Below are 23787 nucleotides of genomic sequence, written 5' to 3' on the forward strand. Positions count from 1 at the left end.
TGCTCCTTTAAAATGAATTGCCTCTTGATTTTAGAACAACACAGTCCCCAGTAGATTCTTTTATATTTGTAATCTGATACTAAAATTGGAGAGATTAAGCCTCAGGGAAGAATTTTTACACCTGGTGGACAATATAGGAACAGCTGGAATGGGATTTAGGATTTTAAGGCTTGATTACGTATATAGAGCGTCAACAATATGTCAAACCATAAACTGTGATATTTCCACACACACATCTGCCAGGGCTACCAAGACAAAAATGTAGACCCACAGGCTGTATAATGCAACAAATACTAGCTAAAATCATAAATTCAGTGTTGAACTTCTTTAAAATACTCTTCCTAGGCAATAAACAATGACTATTTCAGGGAAAACAGCACTGAGGAAAACAAAATTTTCCTTTGATTGGACCTATCCGTCTGGAGTCTCAATCTGTTTGCTATAAATTAATGAGGATTTTCATGTCCACTGGGTTCATGCATATCCTTTGTTTTTCTCTCTGGTTCATAAAGTCTTCCATCACCACGTCAGTAATATATGTCTCTGTCTCCCCAAAAATGCTACTCAACATTCCCAGTTAGTTCTGTTTGTTCCAATTGGAGCATCAGAGGTGCATATGATCGTCAATCAACCCACCTCCAAACTCCAATCTGGCCTGGATCACTGCTCACAAAAGGCTATCTCCTGCATAAACTCCACAACCACATGAGGAAGATAAATCTGTGGCATTTCACCCTGTACCATCTAAATCCCTCAATCCATGATTTGAATTTCCTCCAAAGAGCATTCTGTCAAGGGTTCAGAGTTGTACAGGAAAGGCATGCCCCTTTAATCAAGATGGAGAAATGACCTGGAAGCCATTAGATGTATCTAAACAGTTCATAGGGTGAAAATCAGGTTCGTAAATCAAAGCTGAAATTCTGAAAGACAACGTAATGACAAAAGGGTATCTGCACATAAAAATGAACATCCAAAGAAATAGATCACAATTTAAAAATGTGTATAATCCATATGGTGGTCCGATGAAAATATCAAATGTAGGCACTCTACAGATCAAAGGTAAGGTGTCATGGCTACATATTTATACAACAAGACTTTATAAGGCTTCTGCCCTAAGAGCTATATTTTCCACAATGATGTGTCATTAAATAAAAATGAACACTTTTGAGAATTACATGGATGTTGCAGCTTCGTTTAAATTATAATTGCTCTGAAAAACCTTATTGATCCACATAGGTGCACTGTAATTTTCACTTGTAACTTTATTTTTATTATGCAACACAGCCTTAAGAAATACATTCATTATCGCTCTTAAGGCAAACTTAACTGCCTCAGCTACCAATGACATTTCTTTCATTATATTGCAACTATAACCGTTTCAAAGGTTAAAATTACAGCACAATCTTTTACTCCTCTGCATACTAAAGGTAAAAAACCAAAGATGGGTCAAGCGTATTTCATGTGAAAATGATTGCAGAGAAGACAGAATGAAAGCTGCATGTGTGATCCATTAACGTTATGACAAAAAGCCAGTTATTACTTTCCCCAGATGGCTACACAATCAAGCTTAGGTTTCATTTAATTCACGCCTGACATGTTGTGAATGTTTATGTATAAAGCTGCCAGTCATGGTTTCATCAAAAGCCTGCATGACTGACAGGTGCATCAGAACAGAGAGGTCAACAGCAATTCACATTACTGCAACCTGGTAATATTATGCACAAAATGGTACATTTACTAGCCAGTCAGCAAAAGGTACACAAGGCAAGGAATACACTGAGGAACTCTTTTTGACATTCACTCATTCAGGTACACATATGACTAAAACATCAATATAAATCAGTAGTAGAGTTTTAGAATTTGTCATATTGCCTTTTAATTTTATGAATTTTTGCAACCAGCAAGAGAAAACAATCACTCATTTCCTTTCAGCCCACAAAATAATAACCATCTCCTATAGATAAACAAAACAATGCAATGAAAACCTTCTTTGAGCATTTTTACATGAAGATGCACCCAAGGACTACAGTACAGAGCAACCTTTTTTCTGATATGTAAAAACACTGAATAGAAATGGACAATTTCATGTCTACTACTTGGTATCTATAACAAACACCTTCAATCGTGTGCAATTACTAAATACATAATTAATTCTGATTAGCATTAAACAACCACGGAACCACTAAACACAATTAAACGATATCCAGTGCTTCCTTCATTTGAATACATTATACCACCTGGACATCAATTTCCAGCAAATAATTTCTCTCCAGAGAAAGTTTCACGATTATAGTCTGTGTCTGTGCAAAAATTATAGAACTGGGTTCCAGTAGCAAAGAAAATTTAGAAAAAGGCTTTGCCCTAGTTCATACACAGTGCAATGGTAGTGACTGTTTTAAGTCCATTGGATATGGCACTAACTACTGTAAGTCATGTCTCCCATTACTGAAGTCACATTACATGTCTATATGAAAATACAGGTGGTTTGTGCATCTGCATGTTTGTTTTTTCAAAGAACAAGTCTTCACAGAAACTGTTAGATACCTTGTCACTGGGGTATTTCCATTCGAGGAACTGGTTTGAAAGAGTTTATCAGGAAAAAAACAAGAAGCAAGACATAACTGTAAGGTTTGTTTCAGACATATTTCATCTTCACGTGTATTAACAACATTTTTTTACATACCTCTCTGATCACTGACATGGCTGAAGTAATTTGGGCAGGGGATGGTTACCAACTCTCCAATCCTGGCTGATGGCCAGCATGCTAGGTCCCATTCACCTGTGCAACCTTAGAAGAGAAGAAAAACTGTTTAGAAGATTGACAGATGTTGCCACCTAATCATGTCTTATTGGTGATGAGATAAAGCATTTTATACATTGTCTCTTTTACTGGCCTGAGGACTATTGCTGTCTGTTTTACTTCTGTAAAGGTCTCATAAGAGCAAACTTCCATAAATTCCCCTCAGAGCTTTGAATAATCAGTTTTGAAAGGCATTGATTTTGCTATGTTTATGGCTCTCATCCACAATAGAACAGCTTTACATAACCAGCCTTTGTAACTGCTTTGCCCATTAAGAACAAAATCAATATTAGATTAGTTTCAAAAGAGCGAGGGAATAGACTGTGCTTCGGTTTGATGAGGTGCATGCCCAATGGTCAGGCATTGCAGCTCTTAGTAATGTAAACAAATTCAAGACACTAATAATTCACTCTTTCCAGCTGTTTCCACACCCACACGCAAACACACACACACACACACACACACATACATACAGGCAAATCCTTGTCTATGATTCAAGTAATTAAGGTGCTCTATACAAATATGTCATCAAATCACACATTGCATCAGTTCTTCGAATTTGATTTCGAAATATAATGTGTTATCGCGGCTCTGCCCACACAGCTTATTGTCTACTTTGTCAAGAGGAAACTTGAGATCTGTGGTGATCTCCCTTTCATGGATTTCTTAATAAAAGCAGAATCAGACTTTAATATTCAAGTGAAACATTAGGCCTACTAATAAAAGCACTTCAGTAAAATTCTATTTCTAGCTATTTCTACCAGATTACTTAATATTTTCCTTAGTTGGAGGAGGCTCTACAAAATCATTAAAGGATAATTGTGACAACAGTAGTGCATGAATGTGCATTCAGATCATCTGCAGTTATCATCTTTTGTACAAGCAGATCTAATAAACAATGTGAAGATAATATGAACAAATAATCAGTTTGCTGAAAAACAAAACTAACTTGCTGAGGTTCACTAGGCTATAGCACTGAAACAACCCCTGAAAAATCATACAGATAATGACTGTAAAAAATGAGATGTTCTCCCAAGCACTGCCAAAAAGTGACATTTCCTAAGCACAAATGTCATACAACTCTCCCTAATTAACAAGCATGCCTTTGGATCCTATTCCCCAAGGAGTAGGACTTGATACCTCGCACCAACAAACACAAATCAACAATTATCTGTACAACCCACAATATCCACAGTAATAATAAGAGGCGTTTGAACTGATTTCTGCAGTCTGTGAGAAGAAATAAGAAAATAAATTTACACTGGTCATCAAATTGTGCATATTGTTAAACAGCATAGTTCTTTGTACCCCAGCAGTCTAATCAAATCTTCCAACACTTGTAAAATGTTGCTTTTGCAGTGTTCAAGCCAACCTCATCCTCTTCTATGCTATTTTATGTTTACAGTGGTTCTGTATTCAGTTACACTGCTATTTCTAGTTGATGAATGGAAACGATCGAACTGAAAGCCAGACCAAGCACTACAGCAACAGAATCACTCGGACTTACCAATATGAAGAAATCACAGTAAATGTTGTGCCTTTACATGCATGCAATTGTCACAAAATACAGTGACTTATATGCAACATACATACCTGATGTGAAATTTTCCAGCTTGGACAAACACTCTCTTTTCTCTGCCTCCAGCTCCCACATGACCTCACACATCTGGACAGACAGTATCTGTTTGAATCAATAAGGCAATTATGAGATTCTGACATGAGCTTATTTTTGAAAGTTATAAAGAACACTAAATCAAATTTTTAAAAGTAAATGCCCTTTGATCATATTAAAATTTGATCATAATTACTGTTTTAATAGAACACAGTGAACTGGCTACACATGTGACACTGCCTCTCCCTTTTCCTGAGTGTCATGGAGATTTTATGAAGGGTAGGACAATTCATGTTGTTCTTTCATTTTAACACAGCAATTTAACCAGCGAAGCACAAGTACTTGCTCTGCACTTCAGTTGAGATCTTAATCATGTCTCCTTTCACCTATGTTAATCCCTAAAGAACTAAATGTTGTACATCTATATGGTGGAAAAATTCACAACATAAATTATTTGTCCTAACAACCATCTCTCTGCAGCTGTATCCAATTTTTCTTAAAGTGTATGCTCTTTTAGATTCCTCCATATAGAGCACCAAAGGTCAATGGGATTTATAGCAGGTACTCTGGCAGATGAGGCCAGTGAGAGGTGACATCAATAAAATTTTTACTACAGTGCTATGCATACTCCCAAACCAGCCCCTGAGTGGGGAGTAGGTACAATCCTGAACCATGTGCTGTTCAATCTGTTTCTTTTAACTTGATAGATCAGTGCTGTTGTATATAAAAGAATAGCCGAAAAGCATTGGTTTTTCAATATTGCATATACTGTATGTGCCCATAGCAAATGATGCCACTCACATATCACATTTGGAAGCCAGCATGATGAGCTGAGCTGTATTGTATAGAGACATGAGTCATTGCTGTTGGCAGTGAGAAAAGAACTATAATCAATGACAGTGCTACATGGACACAGGGCTGAACAGTGAAATAAATGAGGGTTGTTACCATGGTGTTAAAATAAGAGGAGAAAACCATTCTATGTCACTATTTCAAAATGCACAAATGACCAGATGATAACCACTGTAGATAATAACCACATCCTGTATATAGTATATGCAAGTGAGTAGAGGAATTTTACCATTGTACCACTGTGGGCAAACCATTGGGAATGCATATTGCACTATTGATATCAGTGGTGAGTACTGAACCTGAAGGATATACAAGTAGATACTGACGATGCAACTGATTTTCCTCTTTTTAAGCTAAAGAGGTAAGAACAATGCTCACTGGTGAATACTGTATATAAAAATGTACAACATTAGTGTCAGTCTAAAAATCTTTCAAGCTGGGATCAGAGGTGGGCAGTAATGCGCTACATTTACTCCATTACATTTACTTGAGTAACTTTTTGGGGAAAAAATTTACTTTTAGAGAAGGTTTAAAATTAGGTACTTTTTACTCTCACTCAAGTAAATTTCTAATGAAAAACATTTACTTCTTTACAATGGGCGGCGTTCCTGTAGTTACATTACTGGGTTTAATTTTAATGAATGCGTAATTTATTGAGAGACAGTGGAAGTTCACACAGCTGCGCGTTCTGTCACAGACTGTCACTCAAGCCGAGTCCATCACTGTTGCAGCATCAAGCACTTCTAACTAAGTGAAACACTTTCTTCGCTGTGAAAAAAAGAACAGTTTCGTCATGCAGTGCCTTCATTTAACACCAAGACAAGCAGATATTTCAAGATTAAAACTGAATCTGCAACTTATGGCAGCACACTGAGGTGAGTTGTGGATCTAATGATAATGCAGGCTTTTCTGTGACATGGAGATGGTCATTTTCAGGGTGATTCTGGAAATATGGTCTCTTGTGACATCAGTTTTTAAGTGTACGTTTTATAATCTGCAGCAATATATCAGCGTGCTTTGTCCCACATGTCATAAGCAGTATTTACGCATTTACCCCGTGCCGCTATCGCAGCTATTTTGGGCTGATTAACTGTATAAATCCATGTAAACATCCAAGTTAAGTGTAAATGCCTTTTGCTCTGCTGTTCTCTTGATTGACAACTGGAGCGCGAACAGACAGCATTTCTGTGCGTGCACAGAGAGGTGCCCGGGGTGTGTGTGAGAGATGTGTGGGCGTGAGGCGATCGTATGGTGAAGAGAGTGTTCCACGACCGGGGTTGGTGCCCTACACAGGCTGTGTACTCTGCGTTTATGGAGCAGCGATACTGCTGTACAGAACTAATGATCTTAATTCTTTTGACACTGAAAACTGTAACTACGCTGAAATAAGAATACACTCAGGACTTTAAAAGCTATGAAATAGCAAAAGTAGGCATTAATAAAGCATTAAATCTTGCTTTGGTTTATATTTCAGCATTATATATAATGTCCCTATGGGACATTTTCATGTTTTCACCGTAATAATTACTAGAAAGATTTCCAAACCTCAAATTCATCCAGATCTGACAAGAGACCCTTAAAGGGATAGTTCATCATTTACTCACCCTCATGCCATCCCAGATGTGTATGACTTTCTTTCTTCTGCTAAACACAAATGAAGATTTTTAGAAGAATATTTCAGCTCTTTTGGTCCATAAAATGAATGGGTGCCAACATTTTAAAGCTAAAAAAAAATTAAATAAGTCAGCATAAAAGTAATTCATAAGACTCCAGTGGTTAATTCAATATCTTCAGAAGCGATGTGATATGAGAATGTGTGGACGAGAAACAGAAACAGATCACATTCACATTCTTCTTGTGTTTTTGGTGATTCACATTCTTCTCTACATATGGCCACCTGTTGGGCAGGGAGAACAATATCTAGCAAAAAATGACATATTGATTTGTTTCTCACCCACACCTATCATATCACTTACTGTACTGGAGTCTTATGGATTACTTTTATGCTGCCTTTATGTGTTTTTGGAGCATCAATTTGTGTTCTGCAGAAGAAAGGAAGTCATACATATCTGAGATGGCATGAGGGTGAGTAAATGATGAGAGAATTTTCATTTTTGGGTGAACTATCCCTTTAAAGTGATAGCTCAGCCATAATTTAATATTCTGTCATCATTTCCCTACCCTCATGTTGTTCCAAACCCATGTGACCTTCTGTATTCTGTGGTACACAAAAGATGTTAGACAGAATGTTAGAGACTGACAGTCTCGGTCACCATTAACTTTCAAAATATGGAGACAAAACACATTCACTTAAATTAAATGGTGACTCAGGCAAACATTCTGTCTAAGATCTCATTGTGTTGCATGGAATAAAGAAAGTCATACGGGTTTGGAACAACAAGATGGTGAATGATGTCAGAATTTCTGTAATACATGTTAAATGTGTATTATGTAATGGAATATAGGGGAGTAAACATCCATTATGTAATTTGTGAAAATAACGAGTTACTCACTACTTCAGTACTCTTTTAATTGGATACTATTTTACTCTTCCTAAGAAATTATTTATGTTAGTACTTTTACTTCTACTTGAGTAATTATTATTTTATTTTTTTTAAGTGTCTGTACTTTTACTTGAGAACAGTTTTTGGCTACTCTACCCACCTTTGGCTGATATAGATATCATAAATATAATGTTGGAAAAAAGATTTGTTTGCATGAAAATATAGAGTATAAGGGGAGACCGTGGCTAGTAGAAGTGGTATTAAGGAGTCATAGGGAGTATACAAATATATTTGTGCATTGGATTTCCGGTAAATAAGTGAACACAATAAAACTACACATGACAAAAAATGTGACAACTTGCCCCAACCTGACTTTTTTAATGTCAGGTCAGTGCAAGTTGTCACATTTGTGTTGGGGTAAGTTGTCACGTGTTTTAAATGTTATCTCTACAATTTATTAATTATAAAATGTATTGGTGAAATTGTTGTGGTTCTGAATATCATCCCAGCTGTGACTGTTGCAGCTATGAGCCACAGGTAAACAACAATCCTGATATTAAGAACAACGGCACGAATGCGAGTGTGAAATTACTTTTACAACAGTTCAACAAACAAGTAAATAATATTGAAAAATTTAAGTTTTAGACAAAATTGGCCAGTTAATTTGTACATTTCTTCTCTTCCAGTAAAAATAGTTCCAACAAGCAAAACTCATACTCTGGTTTCGAACTAGTGCTGTTTTGTTCATGAATCAGTGTTTCTGAATCAGCTTTAGGTAACCGAATTGTTCTAATTCACATCCATTGTTTTGAAATCAATCATTTCATTCCCTCATGAAAGGCAGTAAGTAAACAGTCTTGTACCTTCATGTTTTTGCCTGATTTGCAAATACTTTTTCACTTCATATCAGAGTTTGTTTTGATTCACCTCGGAGCTGGTTGGTTTGGTTCATGGCTTACAAAGCTTTAATGAAGACATTTATGAAAAGCTTGGGAACTGAATGGGAAAAACACTTCTGGAACCAGGGCAGTAGAAAAAGGGGGCAGGCACTGTTGCACTCTATAACAGTGGAAACATTCAATGGCTTTTTTGTAGCAAAGACTTAAGGTATGTGCCTAAACAGATACTGACTTCCAAAAATAATCCTACGCTGAGAAATTGTCACAGGAGTAAAAACTGTGACAACTAGGCCTAGTCTCACCTATATAACCTATATGTTAAACATTTTTGTGAAATCAGATGAGTAAGTGGAAATTAAGGGTAGACTATATGGAAGTTAGGGCATTATTGAAAACATATAGGCCTTAAATTTCAATGCAAAAGGTAGAGAAACCGATTCAGACTAAATCCACAAACCATCGAGACAAAGAAAACTTATTTTACATTTTGGAAACAATACAGTTCCAAACATGCACAAGATCTGAATGGCTATTAATCAAGCGATAAGCTTTATTAATAATATTTCAGATCTCTATGCTTTATCAATATGCAATAGAAAAGTTCATTGTAGGTAAAACACCCTTATCCACATTATTATTCCATATCTACAGGGAGAACAAGGGGATGGACATTTTTACATCTCCTTGTTGTGGCAACCCTAACACTTACACTTTATTGCCCAGCACCCTCATGCCAATACATGACGGCTGCTCCTGAAAGAGCTGACAAAAGATCCACAGATCTTAGCCACATCACTGAGTGACTACAAATGCCACAGGTGCTCAAGAGGAGACCAGCAAAAAGAGAGTGATCTTGCCAAAAGCAACTGCCAGCAATGAAATTTCTCACACAAACACGCATTATAGTTATAAATAATTGTACTGAATTTCATTTTTTTTTTTTTTTACTGTATGTGTAGGGGAGACCAGGGATGGTTGGCACAGTTTTCAAGTCAACTTTATTTATAAAGCACATTTAAAAAGAACAAAGTTGAGCCAAAGTGCTTTCATTCTTTGTTGAATATCTCTGGTGGAACAAACATTAAGATAACCCAACTAGGAGCAAATGAAAGCTTAGTTGTTGGGTAAAAAATTATATGCTTGCAATGATTAGTTATTCTTATATAACTCTCCATGTGCCAACCAACCACAAATCCAATGTGCCAAACATCATGCACTCTTTTCTTAAATAATGACAGCCAAGCGGCATTATTTATCACAGACTTCTAAACCTTGTATCAAAATGGTTCTCATCTCTCTTACAGTAATTAACATTTATTTAATTGTCATCGCTGATCAATGAGTGTGGGTCAAGAGGATAGCACTTTTTTGTGACAGCACTTTATTTTGACCTCCTATAGCTCTGTCTCCCATACAGTCAACAAATACACATGACTGAAATAAACATTTAAATATTTGTGAATAATTCTTAAATGATTTCTTTAAGTTGAAAACAGTAGGCTATACACCAGCTTTTCTTTAAAGAAAACAAATGAATCCAATAGGTGACATTTTGTCGGCTATTTGTATAGGGTTTTTTTAAAGTCATGCATTATAATTTAGCAATTTAGTTGCAAAAGACAGTGTTTTTATTACAGCAAATAGATTTTATTTTATCGAAAGCCAATAAAAAATACTGGTATGCTTATAAAATGTAAATGTTCTTTTCACTTTCGATACAAAAATCTTTACTATAATGAGAGGAGACAAAGTATAAGCACACAGCTGCTCTGAACTGACACACTGTGCTCTCACAAAGTGCAACAGATGCCTGATTGGAAATGTTAAAATCAGTTTACAGTGACCAATTCTATTTTAGTTTCTTCCTTTTGTCAATATAATTTATTAGGGTGGTTTTAGGCACATATTTGGATGGTTAATGGAAAAGCACTATCATTCAGTCTGTTTCAACAGTATTTTTGGACTTGACATCCTTGCTTGACGACAAGGTGAGTTAAACAAATTTGTGCTTTTCTTTTAGGTCGATGCGTAATAACATGGGAAAACAGGCAAAAGAAATGTTGGTAGCCTACTTACAGGTCCGAGCGAACAGGTTAGATATAGAACCAGCATTCGTTTAGACATATCCATATTGAACCTCGGTCTGCAGATTCAGCAGTTGTTTCGGTTCCAGTTTTTCCCTGGTCACAGAGCGCTTCCCCAACAGTACAGATACACAAGTTGTCGACCGTAAAGTAACTGACAAAGTATCCGAAGTGTCAGCCAACTAACTGTGCGCGTGGGCTCACCAGCTGCACTACGCCGCGCGGGCTGTCCATATTTCTCCGCAATGCAAAAGACACTTCATTCATAAACGTCTCTTGAGTGCTCCGAAGCTTTAGACATTCACCTTTGGGCGTTTGCATGAACCACGTAGACACACGACACAAGCGAGGTGGATTGTAATTTAAAGGCTGTCGCCCAACGTCTTATACAATACCTTGTGTGTGTTTGTGTGTGTGTGTGTGTGTGTGTGTGTGTGGAGTCTATTGTGGCAGCACAACCCTGAAACAATCGTTTAATGTCTCATTCTCTGTCTTAACCTGTCCGCATTGCACAGCTTTTGCTCCTGTCCCCTTACACTATCATATGTGGCACAGCTTTTGAACTCTATTCTTGTAGCACAGCTTCTGCTCTATGTTCTCGAAAAAACTGCTTCTGTTTTCTATTCTCTTTAAGTATCTTCAATTGCACAGCTTCTAATATGCTCTCGACTCTGTTCATGTGTAGAACAGCTTCTGCTGATTGTTGACAGAAGATCTGCACGAAGATGGTCAGAGCCCATGTGTAAGCAATTAAATGGTCATGTCATATTTTCACATGACATGCAAGATAATGATGTAAACTAACAAACTAATGCAAACATCGAATCCCTTGCCTTCCCAAGTTCCCTGTTGTCAACACATAACTGACCGCTAAAGTGCATTATGAAAAGAACTCTGTTCTTATGGCAGGGCCGTAACCACAATATACATTGAGGGGGACATCACGTGGCTCATTGTGCATGACACTGCGGAGACTCCCAGCATGTGGAGGCTCATGCTACTCTCCGCGATCCAAGCACAACTTACCACGCGCCACATTGAGAGCGAGGACGCCTAATCAACCGCAAGGAGGTTACCCCATGTGCAGTGGCGGTTCTAGCTTGTATGGCGCCTGGGCGAAACCCACTTCAACACTCCCCCAAGGTTGTTGATGGGGGGGGGTATGTGTGGGTGCCCATGCACATGTCGCCCATGCCTAAATCCCATGTGACTCTACCTTCCCTAGCAACCGGGCCAATTTGGTTGCTTAGGAGACCTGGCTGGAGTCACTCAGCACACCCTGGATTCGAACTCAAGACTCCAGGGGTTGTATATAGTGTCAGTACTCAATGAGTTACCCAGGCCCCCGCCTGTGTAAACTTTAAAAATGCATGTATCTTTTAAAACCAAAAATTATAAAATTTTGGGCTTTTATCACATTTCAAGCCTTTATTCAGAAAATTATTTAATTCAGCACCTTTACTATATTAAAGGACCAAAGAGGACTATTATATTTGTGACTTCAACACCCGTGACCCCCCACCCCCAAAATGGTTTGGTCCCCTCCAATATTCAAGACATGGTTACGGCCTTGTCTTATGGGCCCAGTTTTTGAGCATTATATGCCACTTCCGTCATAATTTTTGTGCCCTCTTCTCTTAATGTCCTTACATTGAGATATCTTTTATATATGGAATTCTGCACTGAAAAAACTAGTAAGATTTACTTAATTTTTATTTTGCATTTTTTTGCACACACAGTTTTTTTAAAGTAATTTTTAGTGGTATAAAATTAAGTTAAATCTTAAAGTTTGTGCGTAAATTTAACTTAAACATTTCAGTTTCAGTCAAGTAATTTTTACTTACATATCTAATGTACATTGTACTTAAACTTGTACAAGTAAAATGTACATGATCATTTTATTAGAACATATCGCATTTTTTAATTTCCTTGTAAATACATGTTTAATAAAGTTCAGTGGATGATATGTAGTCTATGAGACAACATCACCTTGCATTAATGGTGGTAGGAGTCAGATACAAAGCTGTGCACGCAGACCTCAACACCTGGCGCACAAAACAATCAACAGATAATTTTTCTTATCATAAACGGGTAATTTTGAGTAGAAAATGAACTTCAGACTTCACAAAACAAGAAGTAACCAAACGTATCAACAAAATCTTTAATAAAAACAGTGTAAATAAACTTGCATACAGTGAAACCAAGCTAGCTCATTATTATTCCAGCCCAGCACATGCTGGAAGCACCAGCTACGAAAAGTTAAGTAAAATGTACTTATTTTATTTATCTGTTAAACTGACTCAAATTAACAAATAAATTTGAAAGGTTTTTTTCTTCATGATTGATACATGATGATGCATTGTAAAGGTGGCAAACAATAATAAATCATATTTATAAGGAAGAGTATTCATTTTTACATGCTTGAATTGAGTACAAATGTTGAATTTACTTTTACTGAATTTATTTTTAAGTTTATTCTTAAACTTGGTTTTAAATTCTTAGTTTAACATTTTTAATTATTTTTAAATTCTTATGTCTTTTTATTCTCATTTTTATTTTCTTGCTCTTAAGTGATGTATCTTTTATCTTATTTATCATTTCCATGTAAAGCACTTTGAATTACCGTTGTGTATGAAATGAGCTATATAAATAAACTGGCCTTCCCTAAACTAGCTTATTCAATTTAGAAAGTAGAATCTTTTCTGCTATATTTTTTTCACCCCTTTTTTTCATTGTAGAGTTAATTGAAATTTGAGAGAAATTGCCTTCTATTTCATCTGATATGTCAAGGCACATGGGCAGCATGTGAAACCATTAACTACACTGGTGAAGAAAGCATACTAGAGAGAGTGCTCAGTGTAATTTTCAAGGCAACACAAAGCCTTTTTCATTTTATTCGCAAAACAATCCACAGCATTAACTTGTTTTAAAAAAACAAGTTATGTTTTTGGTAAAGCCTAAAAAGCAAAAATTCCAAGCATATTAAGGTTAAATGCTGTATATGCCCTCAAGAAATTATGCCTATTTTCCCTTATCAGGAGTCACACTCTATGAGCTCCCTCATCTTTCCAAAAGCTATATACTGTACATTCAACATTCTTTACAGATTTACTAATCAAGCCATTTATTACAGAGATGTATTGACTACAATGTGCTCCACCAGCACAAATAAATTGCACCCTTCATCATAACAAGAGATAATATTGCAAGCAAAGTATTTATACAACTGGAAAAAGAGAAAAGTGAACAATTTGTGCAAAACATGTGTGCTTCATGTGTTAGTTGGTAATATTTAGTGATTAGAACAGTGTGTAATTCACAGCTAACTTACATTCTGGTGTGAGTCATAATTTTTCTAAACGACACTCTCCAAAAGATTTATGAATTAAAATATATGCAGACATAAAGTAAGCAAAAACACCTTTGATGCTTTTTAATTTGGTGAAATGGCCTTCTGGTGTTTTGTTGAATAGCCAGTATGAGTCATAAGCTCACTGGTCTGAGGAATGGCTTAAAATCCCATTAACCATGGAAAGGAAAACTGAAATGTAAAATAGTACCATATAGACTACCTCAAAGGTATTTGATATCTGCCTATTTTCCAAACGAATTTAGACTTAACCTAATTGAATCTGAGAAATAATTTTAAAATATGTGGATTCTTGAACTATACCGATTACAGTATGATCATGTGTCATAAGGGTACCAAATTCTTTTCCATTATGACTCTGCCCTTAAAATACAAGGATATTTATGAAAAGATTCTTCAAAATCTTTTCAAAAAATATATTTTATCATATCTTTTTAGTAGTGTGTTAGGATAGACAGTGCTGCCAGTCTAAAGTGGAAATATGGCTTCAGATGTGGAAATTATGAGTTGAAACTGTCTTTGGTTTTGGCCGCCGGTCTGTGATGGAGAAGGAATATAACACTTCTTATCTCATGTTTCATCTATAGTCTTCTCCACTCTGTCCTCCTTCAGCCCACATCCTGTTCAAAACTGAGGAGCCCTGCACCGCCCTCTCAAGGCTATCCTGGATTACAGCAGCCCACACTATCAACAAGAAATATCATAAATCATACGCTTGCATAACAGAAGTAGATCCATGAGTGACAATGAGTTTAAACTTTGAGCATACTCATCTTGTGTTAAAAGTTTTTTTTTATTGTGAATGAGTCATATTATATAAAAAACCAATACCGTTGTGCAGTTTGGTGGTTTTAAAGATGAGATGTCATGTTTTGTTTTTTTAAAGATTACATTTATTATGCTGTTATAAATACACATTTAGATATTTCAGATGTAACATATATTTATTCGCTAAAATGCAGATTGGTATTATGCAAAGGAATAGTTCATCCAAAAGTAAAAATTCTCTCATCATTTACTCACCCTCATGCCGTCCCAAAAGTGTTTGACTTTCTTTCTTCTGCAGAACACAAATGAAGATTTTTAGAAGAATATTTCAGCTCTGTAAGGCTTCACAATGCAAGTGAATCATCATATTTAAGTCCTTTTTTACCATAAAGGTGCATCCCAAACCACACACTTCTGCACTATTCTACGTCATTTTGTAGTGTAAGTAGTGCGAGTAGTATGTTAACACTGAAAATGCAACAAATAGAGGTGTACTGCAAGTACCCGGATGATGCACTTTTTCAATGGTCTAAATGGAGTGCTGAATGTTGGACACTTAATGCACTCAGTGCTCGCGGCTTGCTGTACGTAGCAGAAGGGGTGGGGTTACTTTGCTGCGTTGCTGGTCTGACAAAACAATTGTAAATAATGGAGAATGTAGCATCTAGTGAAACTTCAGTAAAGACGGCACCTTACAAATGTAAGTTAAATGCTTAACCATCACCTCACGCTGTGTGAATATGTATGTTGTATAAGATACAAGTGTTTACCTCAGGTAAGCTAATGCCCTAAAGCTAGCAGCAACACATCTCATTCGTTTGAAATGTCACTTCTGTCGGCTGTTGTACGACGAATGATTCCGTGTAGTAAAAAATAGTTAAGTGTTCCATTTGGGATGATACTACACTTTTATAATTAATACACTACATGGCTGAGTGCATAGTGTATTTTGTAAGTGTATAGTGTATAGCGTGTCGTTTGGGACACAGCCGAAATGTTCACTTTCACTTCCACATTCTTCTTTTGTTTTTGGTAATTCACATTCTTCATCACCACCTACGGGGCAGGGAGGAGAAATTATAGTAAAAAAAATCAATAAAAGGGACTTAAATATTGATCTTTTTCACACACCTATCATATCACTTCAGAAAGTATGGATTTAACCACTTAAGTCTTATGGATTACTTTTATGCTCCCTTTATTAACTTGCATTGAATGAACCAACAATGCTGAGATATTCTTCTAAAAATCTTCATTTTTGTTCAGCAAAAGAAAGAAAGTCATACACATCTGGGATGGCACGAGGGTGAGTAAATGATGAGAGAATTTTCATTTTGGGGTGAACTATCCCTTTAAGGACGTGCCTCCTATAGAAACAACCACAAGGTAAGGTTAAACCACAGAAGTGCAGGAGTGATGGCTAATTAAATCACAGAGGTGTTATTTTGAAAGGGGATAATGATTCATAGCTGTTTGGTCAGATCAATTCAGTAAAATGTAATAGGGACACACACATAAAGGTAGACTTGTTGACTCAAGAAACCCTGCAGCATGTCAGCATGAAATCTAATTAAGGATCAGCTGGCACATTAAACCCCCTTATCTAGACGGTAACAGAAGTGGTCTATGGCTTTTTTGTCCTTGAGAGAAACATTTGAGACAAAAACACACACAAAAAGAAGCCAGCTGTGAATCACTGGTATACTGCTCATGATGTATTATACAGGAAATTCTGAAGATTCTGTTTGCTTATGTTCTTGGACTTGTTTTTGCATGAGGGTTGACAGTGAATGATAAACTATGCCTGGACATTTAATGTAAAGCTAGAAAGGCAGAGAATTGTTTGGAAATACCAAACTTTAAATTTGCTGTTAGAATAAGACTCTGCACAAGTTGTGGCCTGTACAATGGAGAAATGGTGTGCCAGTGTACTTTTAGAAAAATCCCACCAGCCTCATAAGAGCTTGTGCATTTAATTTTTGCACATACAACCCATTAAAATGATTTCATGGTTGGTATTTTCACTGCCGTAAGTTAGATATTTGAAGTTGCAGGCAATAGATGTAAGATAATGCAGCTGGTCCTTATCAAGTGCATAACCAAGTGAAATGTATAAGTGTTGAATACATTGTGAATTGGAAAAATGTATTTTATTGATTGAAACCGGAATCATGCGTGATACTATGGGTATGCAAGCTTTTTAAACTAATAAAAAATTACAATGATGCAATGTGGTCTGGATATTTTCAGCACTGTCACTGCATCTAAATACTTTTCTTGATATTGTTGATGATGCTGAACATGAAAATTTATCATTTCTTAGTATGGATTGCAAAACCTCTAATGGTTGACGTGGTGATGGGGGTATTTTCCCTTATGTTCTTCCACAGATTAGGAAGACTGTGTATTTAGAAGTAATTCTTGGTCAGTTGGTCCAGTAGAGCTCTGGGGGTGTATTTTAAAGAGACATGAAACATTTCATACAAAGTCATTGTGTACATTGTTATTTAGTCAATTGTTGTGGCATGTGAGAAGAGGTTGGTATTATATAGTCATGTTTCTCGTGGCTAAATGTGCAGTACTGCTATTGTACTGGTGCTGTTTCTCTGTCTTGGTTGCCAAATCACTTCATTTCTAATCTAGACATAAGATCCATTTAATTAAAACACCTGATAACAATTGTAGAAAACCTAAGTGAAATTTTGTTAGAGCTTAAAGTAACTATCCTCAAAGACTTGAAACATTTGCTATCTCATCATTTGAAAGTAAAATAGGACTTGGTGACATGTGTAATGAAACTCAGTCTCAGAGAGCAAGTGTCTGGTCCAAACACAGTTTATTAAAGAAAAGGTAACGTACAACACAAAGCGAGACGCACACAAAAAAAAAAAAAAAAGAGAAATAAATAAACCTCTAGAACTGAAACTCACACTACAGACATCCATGAAGGACAAGAACTGACAAAGAACACAGGAATTAAATACACAAAGAACTAATAGGAAAACAAGGAACACCTGGAACTAATAAACACAAGAACCAATGAACAAAGACAAGGAAAGAACTACAAAACCCACAATCAAACGAAAGACAAGTGAACGATAAACATACATAGCGACCCCTAGTGGTCGCCATGGGTAAAAAAGTGTTAATGAAGCGCCACCTGAACCTGCATACATGTATATATCCTGACTGTGCTTTTGCTCTGTTTATACTTGTTCTCCATTTAATGATTATCTCCATAAATATCTGTCTGCTGCACTGGCTCCTGGGTGCAGATAAACAATATCTGCAAGACAAGGAAAGGCTCATTTTCCCCTCATTGAATGGGAGGATAATGGAGAGAGGAGGAACAAATAATTTCTATTTTTTTTCTTTTTCTCCTCAGTTTTAAAATTATTCTTAAAAGTTCTATATTTGATGGCCATTGTTTTCTTATGTGGGTTGATTTTGTCAAAAATATGGGCTTTAGCAGATCTTAATGTTCCTCGTCATTTTCATAGTTTGTAAAACAATAGCCCTGATATGTTAAAATAATCAATGTTTTTATTTTTAAAGTAAAGTTTATCAAAATGTATTTGTTAGTTAAGGTTAAGTCATGTTTTTCTTCAGTCAGATCTTAAGAAGACCTTTAAAAATGTTCATTGAATACCCCTGAATATTTTAATGTTAAAACACACAGTAGTAATGTTGTTTAATTTTGTTTGTGTATGATAACATGTTATTACTTACAATAAAATTGCTAGCTAAGAGAAATAGATAAAAAATGTTGGCCCCATCAAGTTTTCATTTGGATTTTCTGGCCACCTTAAGAAAGCAATTGAAGAGCCCCGTCAAGAGGAACACATCAATAATTCGACATTTTACAATGACCTGGATGAATGAGAATCTTAACAGACATTACAGCAACTTTTTTGTTTGTTTGTTTTTTGCAAAAAGTATGTGAACCCTTGGATTTACCTGGATTTCTGCAGAAATTGGTCATAAAATTTGATCTGATCTTCAACTAAGTGACAACAATAGACAAACACAGCCTGCTTAAAAATAAATAAATAAATAAACAATGAAACATTTTCATGTCTTTATTGAACACACTGTGAATGTTCATGATGCAGGGTGGAAAAAGTCACTCCCTTGGCTAATGATTTATCCAAAAGCAAATTGGTGTCAAAGAGAAGAGAATGGAGGTGTTGGTCAGAGCTGCACTGCCCTATAAAAATACTCACAAATTTTCAGTTTGCTATTCACATGAAGCATTGCCTGATGTGAACCATGCCTCGACACAAAAGAGATCTCAGAAAACATACGGTAAGAATAAGTATAGTTAACTTACATGAAGCTAGAAAGGGTTACAAAAGTATCTCTACCAGGCTTGATGTTCATTAGCCCAGTAGAAGACAAACTGTCTTTTAGCAGAGAAAGTTCAGCACTTTTGCTACATGCAAGAGCAGAGCGCAGAATGCTCAGTGGTGTTACAGGAATAGTTCACCTCAAAATGAAAATTCACTCATTTACTCACCCTCATGCCATCCCAGATATGTATGACTTTCTTTCTTCTGCTGAACACAAATGAAGGTTTTAAGAAGAATGTCTCAGCTCTGTTGGTCCATTTAATGCAAATGAATGGTGGCCTGAAATTTGAAGGTACAAAACTCATATGAAGGCAGCATAAAAGTAATCCAATATGACTCCAGTGGCTACATCTATATCTTCTGAAGCGTTATGAGAGGTGTGGGTGAGAAACAGATCAATCAAAAGTCATTTTTTACTATAAATCTCCACTTTCACATTCTTCTTCTTTTGTTTTTGCCGATTTACATTCTTTGTGCATATCGCCACCTAATGGGTTGGGAGGAGAATTTATAGTTAAAATAAAAATAAAAAAAGACTTAAATATTGACCTGTTTCTCACCCACACCTATCATATCGCTTCTGAAGACATGGATTAAACCACTGGAGTTGTATGGATTACTTTTATGCTGCCTTTATGTCCTTTTTCACTTGCATTGAATGGACCAAAAAGCTGAGATATTCTTCTAAAAATCTTCATTTGTGTTCAGCAGAAGAAATAAAGTCATACACATCTGGGATAGCATGAGGGTGAGTAAATGATGAGAGAATTTTCATTTCTGAGTTAACTTTTCCTTCAAGAAGAATCCTAAAGTATCAGCTAAAGACAAATCTCTAGAACTTGCTAACATATCTGTTTGCCTGTCAACGACATGTTAAACACTAAACAAAAACAGTGTTCATGTTAGGGCACCACAGAGGAACAGTCTGAAGTTTGCTTAAGAGCACCTGGTTATTCCATAACAATCGCTAAAATATTCTTTGTACAGATGAAACAAAGTTGAGTTCTTTGGAGTAAAATAATAACGTTGTGTGTGGACAAAAAAAGCCATTGCACCAATACCTCATCCCAAATGTGAATTATAGTGGAGGGGCCATCATGGGCCTGGACAGCTTACTATCATCTACAGAAAAATAAATTACCAAATTTATAAGGACATTTCGCAGGAGAATATCAGACCATCTGTCCACCAATTGAAGCTCAATAGGTGCTTGTGATGCAACAACACAACAACCCAAAGCATTTGAGTAAATAAAAAACAGAACAGGTTCTAGAGAAAGAAATATGCCTTGTGGAGTGGCCCAGCCTTGACATCAGCCAAACTGAGATTCTTTGGCATGACCAAGGAAATAATTCACACCAGCCATCCCGAGAATATTGCTGCACTGAAAAAAGTTGTGTAAAAAGGAATTGTGCAAAATTCATCTTGATCATTTTATGCTGGTCTGATCTGCTAGGAAACGTTTGGTGTTTGGATCACTGTCCTGGTCACAAAATTTGTGGGGAATAATAGCCATTGTCTATACTTTTGAGGCATAAGCAATTAGGAAATAACACTTACTATCCAGGAACCAAAAAAAAAACAAAACAAAAAAAAAAAAAACATTTGTAATTGTCACCTAGATATGTTCACATCAAAACAAGCTCTGGGTTTGTCAAAATCATCTTTTGTTTACCACAGTGTATCACCACATCCAGAAGACTCAGTATGCTATATCTTTGCATTCATTTTTTTTTTTCTTTTTAATAAGAAGAATTCTTGTTAACACTGTCAATGTTTTAATAGCACAGGGTAGAGATCTGTGACAAATGTGACAAAAAATACCTACCCAAATGTTTAAATGTCACGATTTTTACCATCTATTTGCATTAGTTTATATCCAGCTGGTCACGTTTATGCATTCATTAGCCAACTAAGTTGCATATTTAAAGCTAGTGACATGAGAAAGCAAATTAATATATTCATGTTGATTACCACAAAGCATTATTTTAACTAATCCCTCCTTTATTTAAAAAATAAAAGAATCATGGTTCCTGTGAGGCACTTACAATGGAAGTGAATGGGGCCAGTCCATAAACATAAATACATTAACATAATTTTCGTGTGACAGAATTGCTTATTAATCTTATCTTTGTATAGTTTTATCCTAGATTACAACTTTGTAGTCATGATAACGAAACCTTGCAATCCTGGTATTGGATATAACTTTACAAAGATAAGGTTAATAAGCGATTTTATCACACTAAAATCATGTTAACATGATTTACGTTTTGTGGCTATTATTTAAGTAAATAAACAACAGAACAGGTTCTAGAGAAAGAAATATGCCTTGTGGAGTGGCCCAGCCTTGACATCAGCCAAACTGAGATTCTTTGGCATGACCAAGGAAATAATTCACACCAGCCATCCCGAGAATATTGCTGCACTGAAAAAAGTTGTGTAAAAAGGAATTGTGCAAAATTCATCTTGATCATTTTATGCTGGTCTGATCTGCTAGGAAACATTTGGTGTTTGCTGCAAAAAGAGGTTCAATGAGTTAATGAATCCAAGGGTTCCAATACTTTTCCTGCAACTGTATATATACAGTTTTGCTCATAGTTTGCATACCACTTGCAGAATATGAGAAGTTTAAAAACTGAGACATAATAAACATTTCCTTTTTTTTTTAGTACTGCACTGAAGAAGCTGCATAACAGACATTTAACTACATTCCACAAAAAAATAATTGAAATTACCCAAATTATCCTGTCAAAAAGTGCACACACTATTGGTTCTTAAAATTGTGTTGCACCCTTGAGGATGAATGACTGACTGCAGCATTTCGTGATAAATCAAAAATCCAGAATATGCCAGGAAGCCAAAAACGTACACTACCTGGAAGCTTTTGTCAAGAACACTGGACAGCTTCACTGTTCATGACAAACCAAGTATTCCTGCGCAACCATCACAAAAGGTGATGCAATACTACATACTAAAAAGCAAAAGCAATATTTATGATTTGTCTTCTTTAGGAAAAAAAGGATAAACATATTGAATATTCTGCTAGGGGTGTTTTAATGTATGAGCAGAATGTACATACAGTTATACAGTATACATACAGTACATTTAGTTGCCAGACATCTACACTGATGGTATTTCCTTTTTTAGGTTACATTATGTGAATAGCACGATCCAGTAACTGCACATTTCTGCTAAACATTTGACTTGACCAACAGAACATCTTGCCTGTTCTAAATCAAGAATTAACAACACATAAATAAATAAATAAATAAAAACAGTAAATGTGACTCACTGTCTCACCCTAAATATTCAGGAAGAACAGACCCCTTAAAATTTACATTTATTCATTTGGCAGATGCTTTTATCCAAAGCAGCTTACAAAAGAGGAAAACATAAGCGAATCATCTTAAGGAGACAGTGGTACGAAAAGTGCCATATTACAAAGTTTCACTAGCATCAGAATAGTAGTATTCAAAACAGAGTAAATTTTTTGAAAAGTTTATTTTATTTTATTATTATTTTTCTGGTGACTGGTTAAGTGCTCATGGAAAAGATGTGTTTTTAGCCATTTTCTGAAGACAGAAAGTGAGTCATCTTCACGGATGGAGTTGGGAAGGTCATTCCACCAACGTGGTACAATGAAGCCGAAAGTCCGGGAAAGTTTTTTGGTGTCTCTTTGTGTTGGTGCAACAAGGCGACATTCCTTAGCCGACCGCAGGCTTCTAGTGGGCGCGTAGCTCTGCATAAATGATTTTAGGTATGCTGGAGCAGACCCAGTGACTGTTCTGTATGCCAGCATCAGAGCCTTGAATTTGATAAGTGCATCAACCAGCAGCCAGTGAAGAAAGACAAGGAGTGGTGTAACATGTGCTCTCTTTGGTTCATTAAAGACCAGATGTGCTGCTGCATTCTGGATCATTTGCAGGGGCTAATTGCACATGCAGGGAGGCCTGCAATAAGAGCATTACAGTAGTCCAGTCTAGTTATGACAAGTGACTGAACAAGAAGTTGTGTGGCATGTTCAGAGAGGAAGGGTCTTATCTTCCTGATATTGTAGAGTGTAAATCTACATGATCTTGCGGTCTTTGAGATGTGGTCTGTGAAATTTAGTTTGTTATCGATGGTTACCCCTAGATTTCTGACCGTTTTGGAAGGCATTACTGTAGTTGAGCCCAGCTGCATGGTGATGTTGTGTTCAACAGCAGGGTCTTGGCTAGGTTAAGTTGCAGGTGGTGTTCCTTCATCCAGGCCGAGATGTCTGCCAAACAGGCAGAGATTTGAGCAGTCACTCTGGTGTCGTTGGGCTGGAAAGACAAGTAGAGCTGCATGTCATCGGTGTAGCAGAAGTAAGAGAAACCATGTGCCTGAAAGATGGGTCCCAGTGATGTTGTGTATATAGAGAAGATAAGTGGCCCAAGCACTGATCCCTGAGGTACCCCAGTAAGTAGCTGATGTAGCTTGGACACCTCACCTCTCCAGGCTACCTTGAAGGACCTACCTGAGAGATAGGAATTAAACCAGTCAAGCACAGTTCCTGTGATGCCCAGCG

At 36.4% G+C, this 23787-nt stretch overlaps 2 protein-coding genes across 2 annotated transcripts in view; one reads left to right on the forward strand and one right to left on the reverse strand.

Moving 5' to 3' along the window:
* The window catches only part of LOC127440282 (vasoactive intestinal polypeptide receptor-like), a 75782-nt gene extending 64701 nt beyond the window's left edge, over positions 1–11081 (reverse strand). The window contains exons 1-3 of the mRNA XM_051696768.1: positions 10744–11081; positions 4394–4481; positions 2684–2788 (exon numbers count right to left, since the gene is read on the reverse strand). Coding sequence (XP_051552728.1) covers positions 2684–2788; positions 4394–4481; positions 10744–10797 — 247 coding nt within the window. The 5' untranslated portion in view covers positions 10798–11081. The remainder of the gene's footprint in view (positions 1–2683; positions 2789–4393; positions 4482–10743) is intronic.
* LOC127440281 (UPF0415 protein C7orf25 homolog) overlaps positions 1–23787 on the forward strand; it is a 340920-nt gene that overhangs the window by 311034 nt on the left and 6099 nt on the right. The gene's annotated exons all lie outside the window — the stretch shown is intronic.

This window comes from Myxocyprinus asiaticus, chromosome 5, assembly GCF_019703515.2.
Source record: "Myxocyprinus asiaticus isolate MX2 ecotype Aquarium Trade chromosome 5, UBuf_Myxa_2, whole genome shotgun sequence".
Taxonomy (NCBI): Eukaryota; Metazoa; Chordata; class Actinopteri; order Cypriniformes; family Catostomidae; genus Myxocyprinus; species Myxocyprinus asiaticus.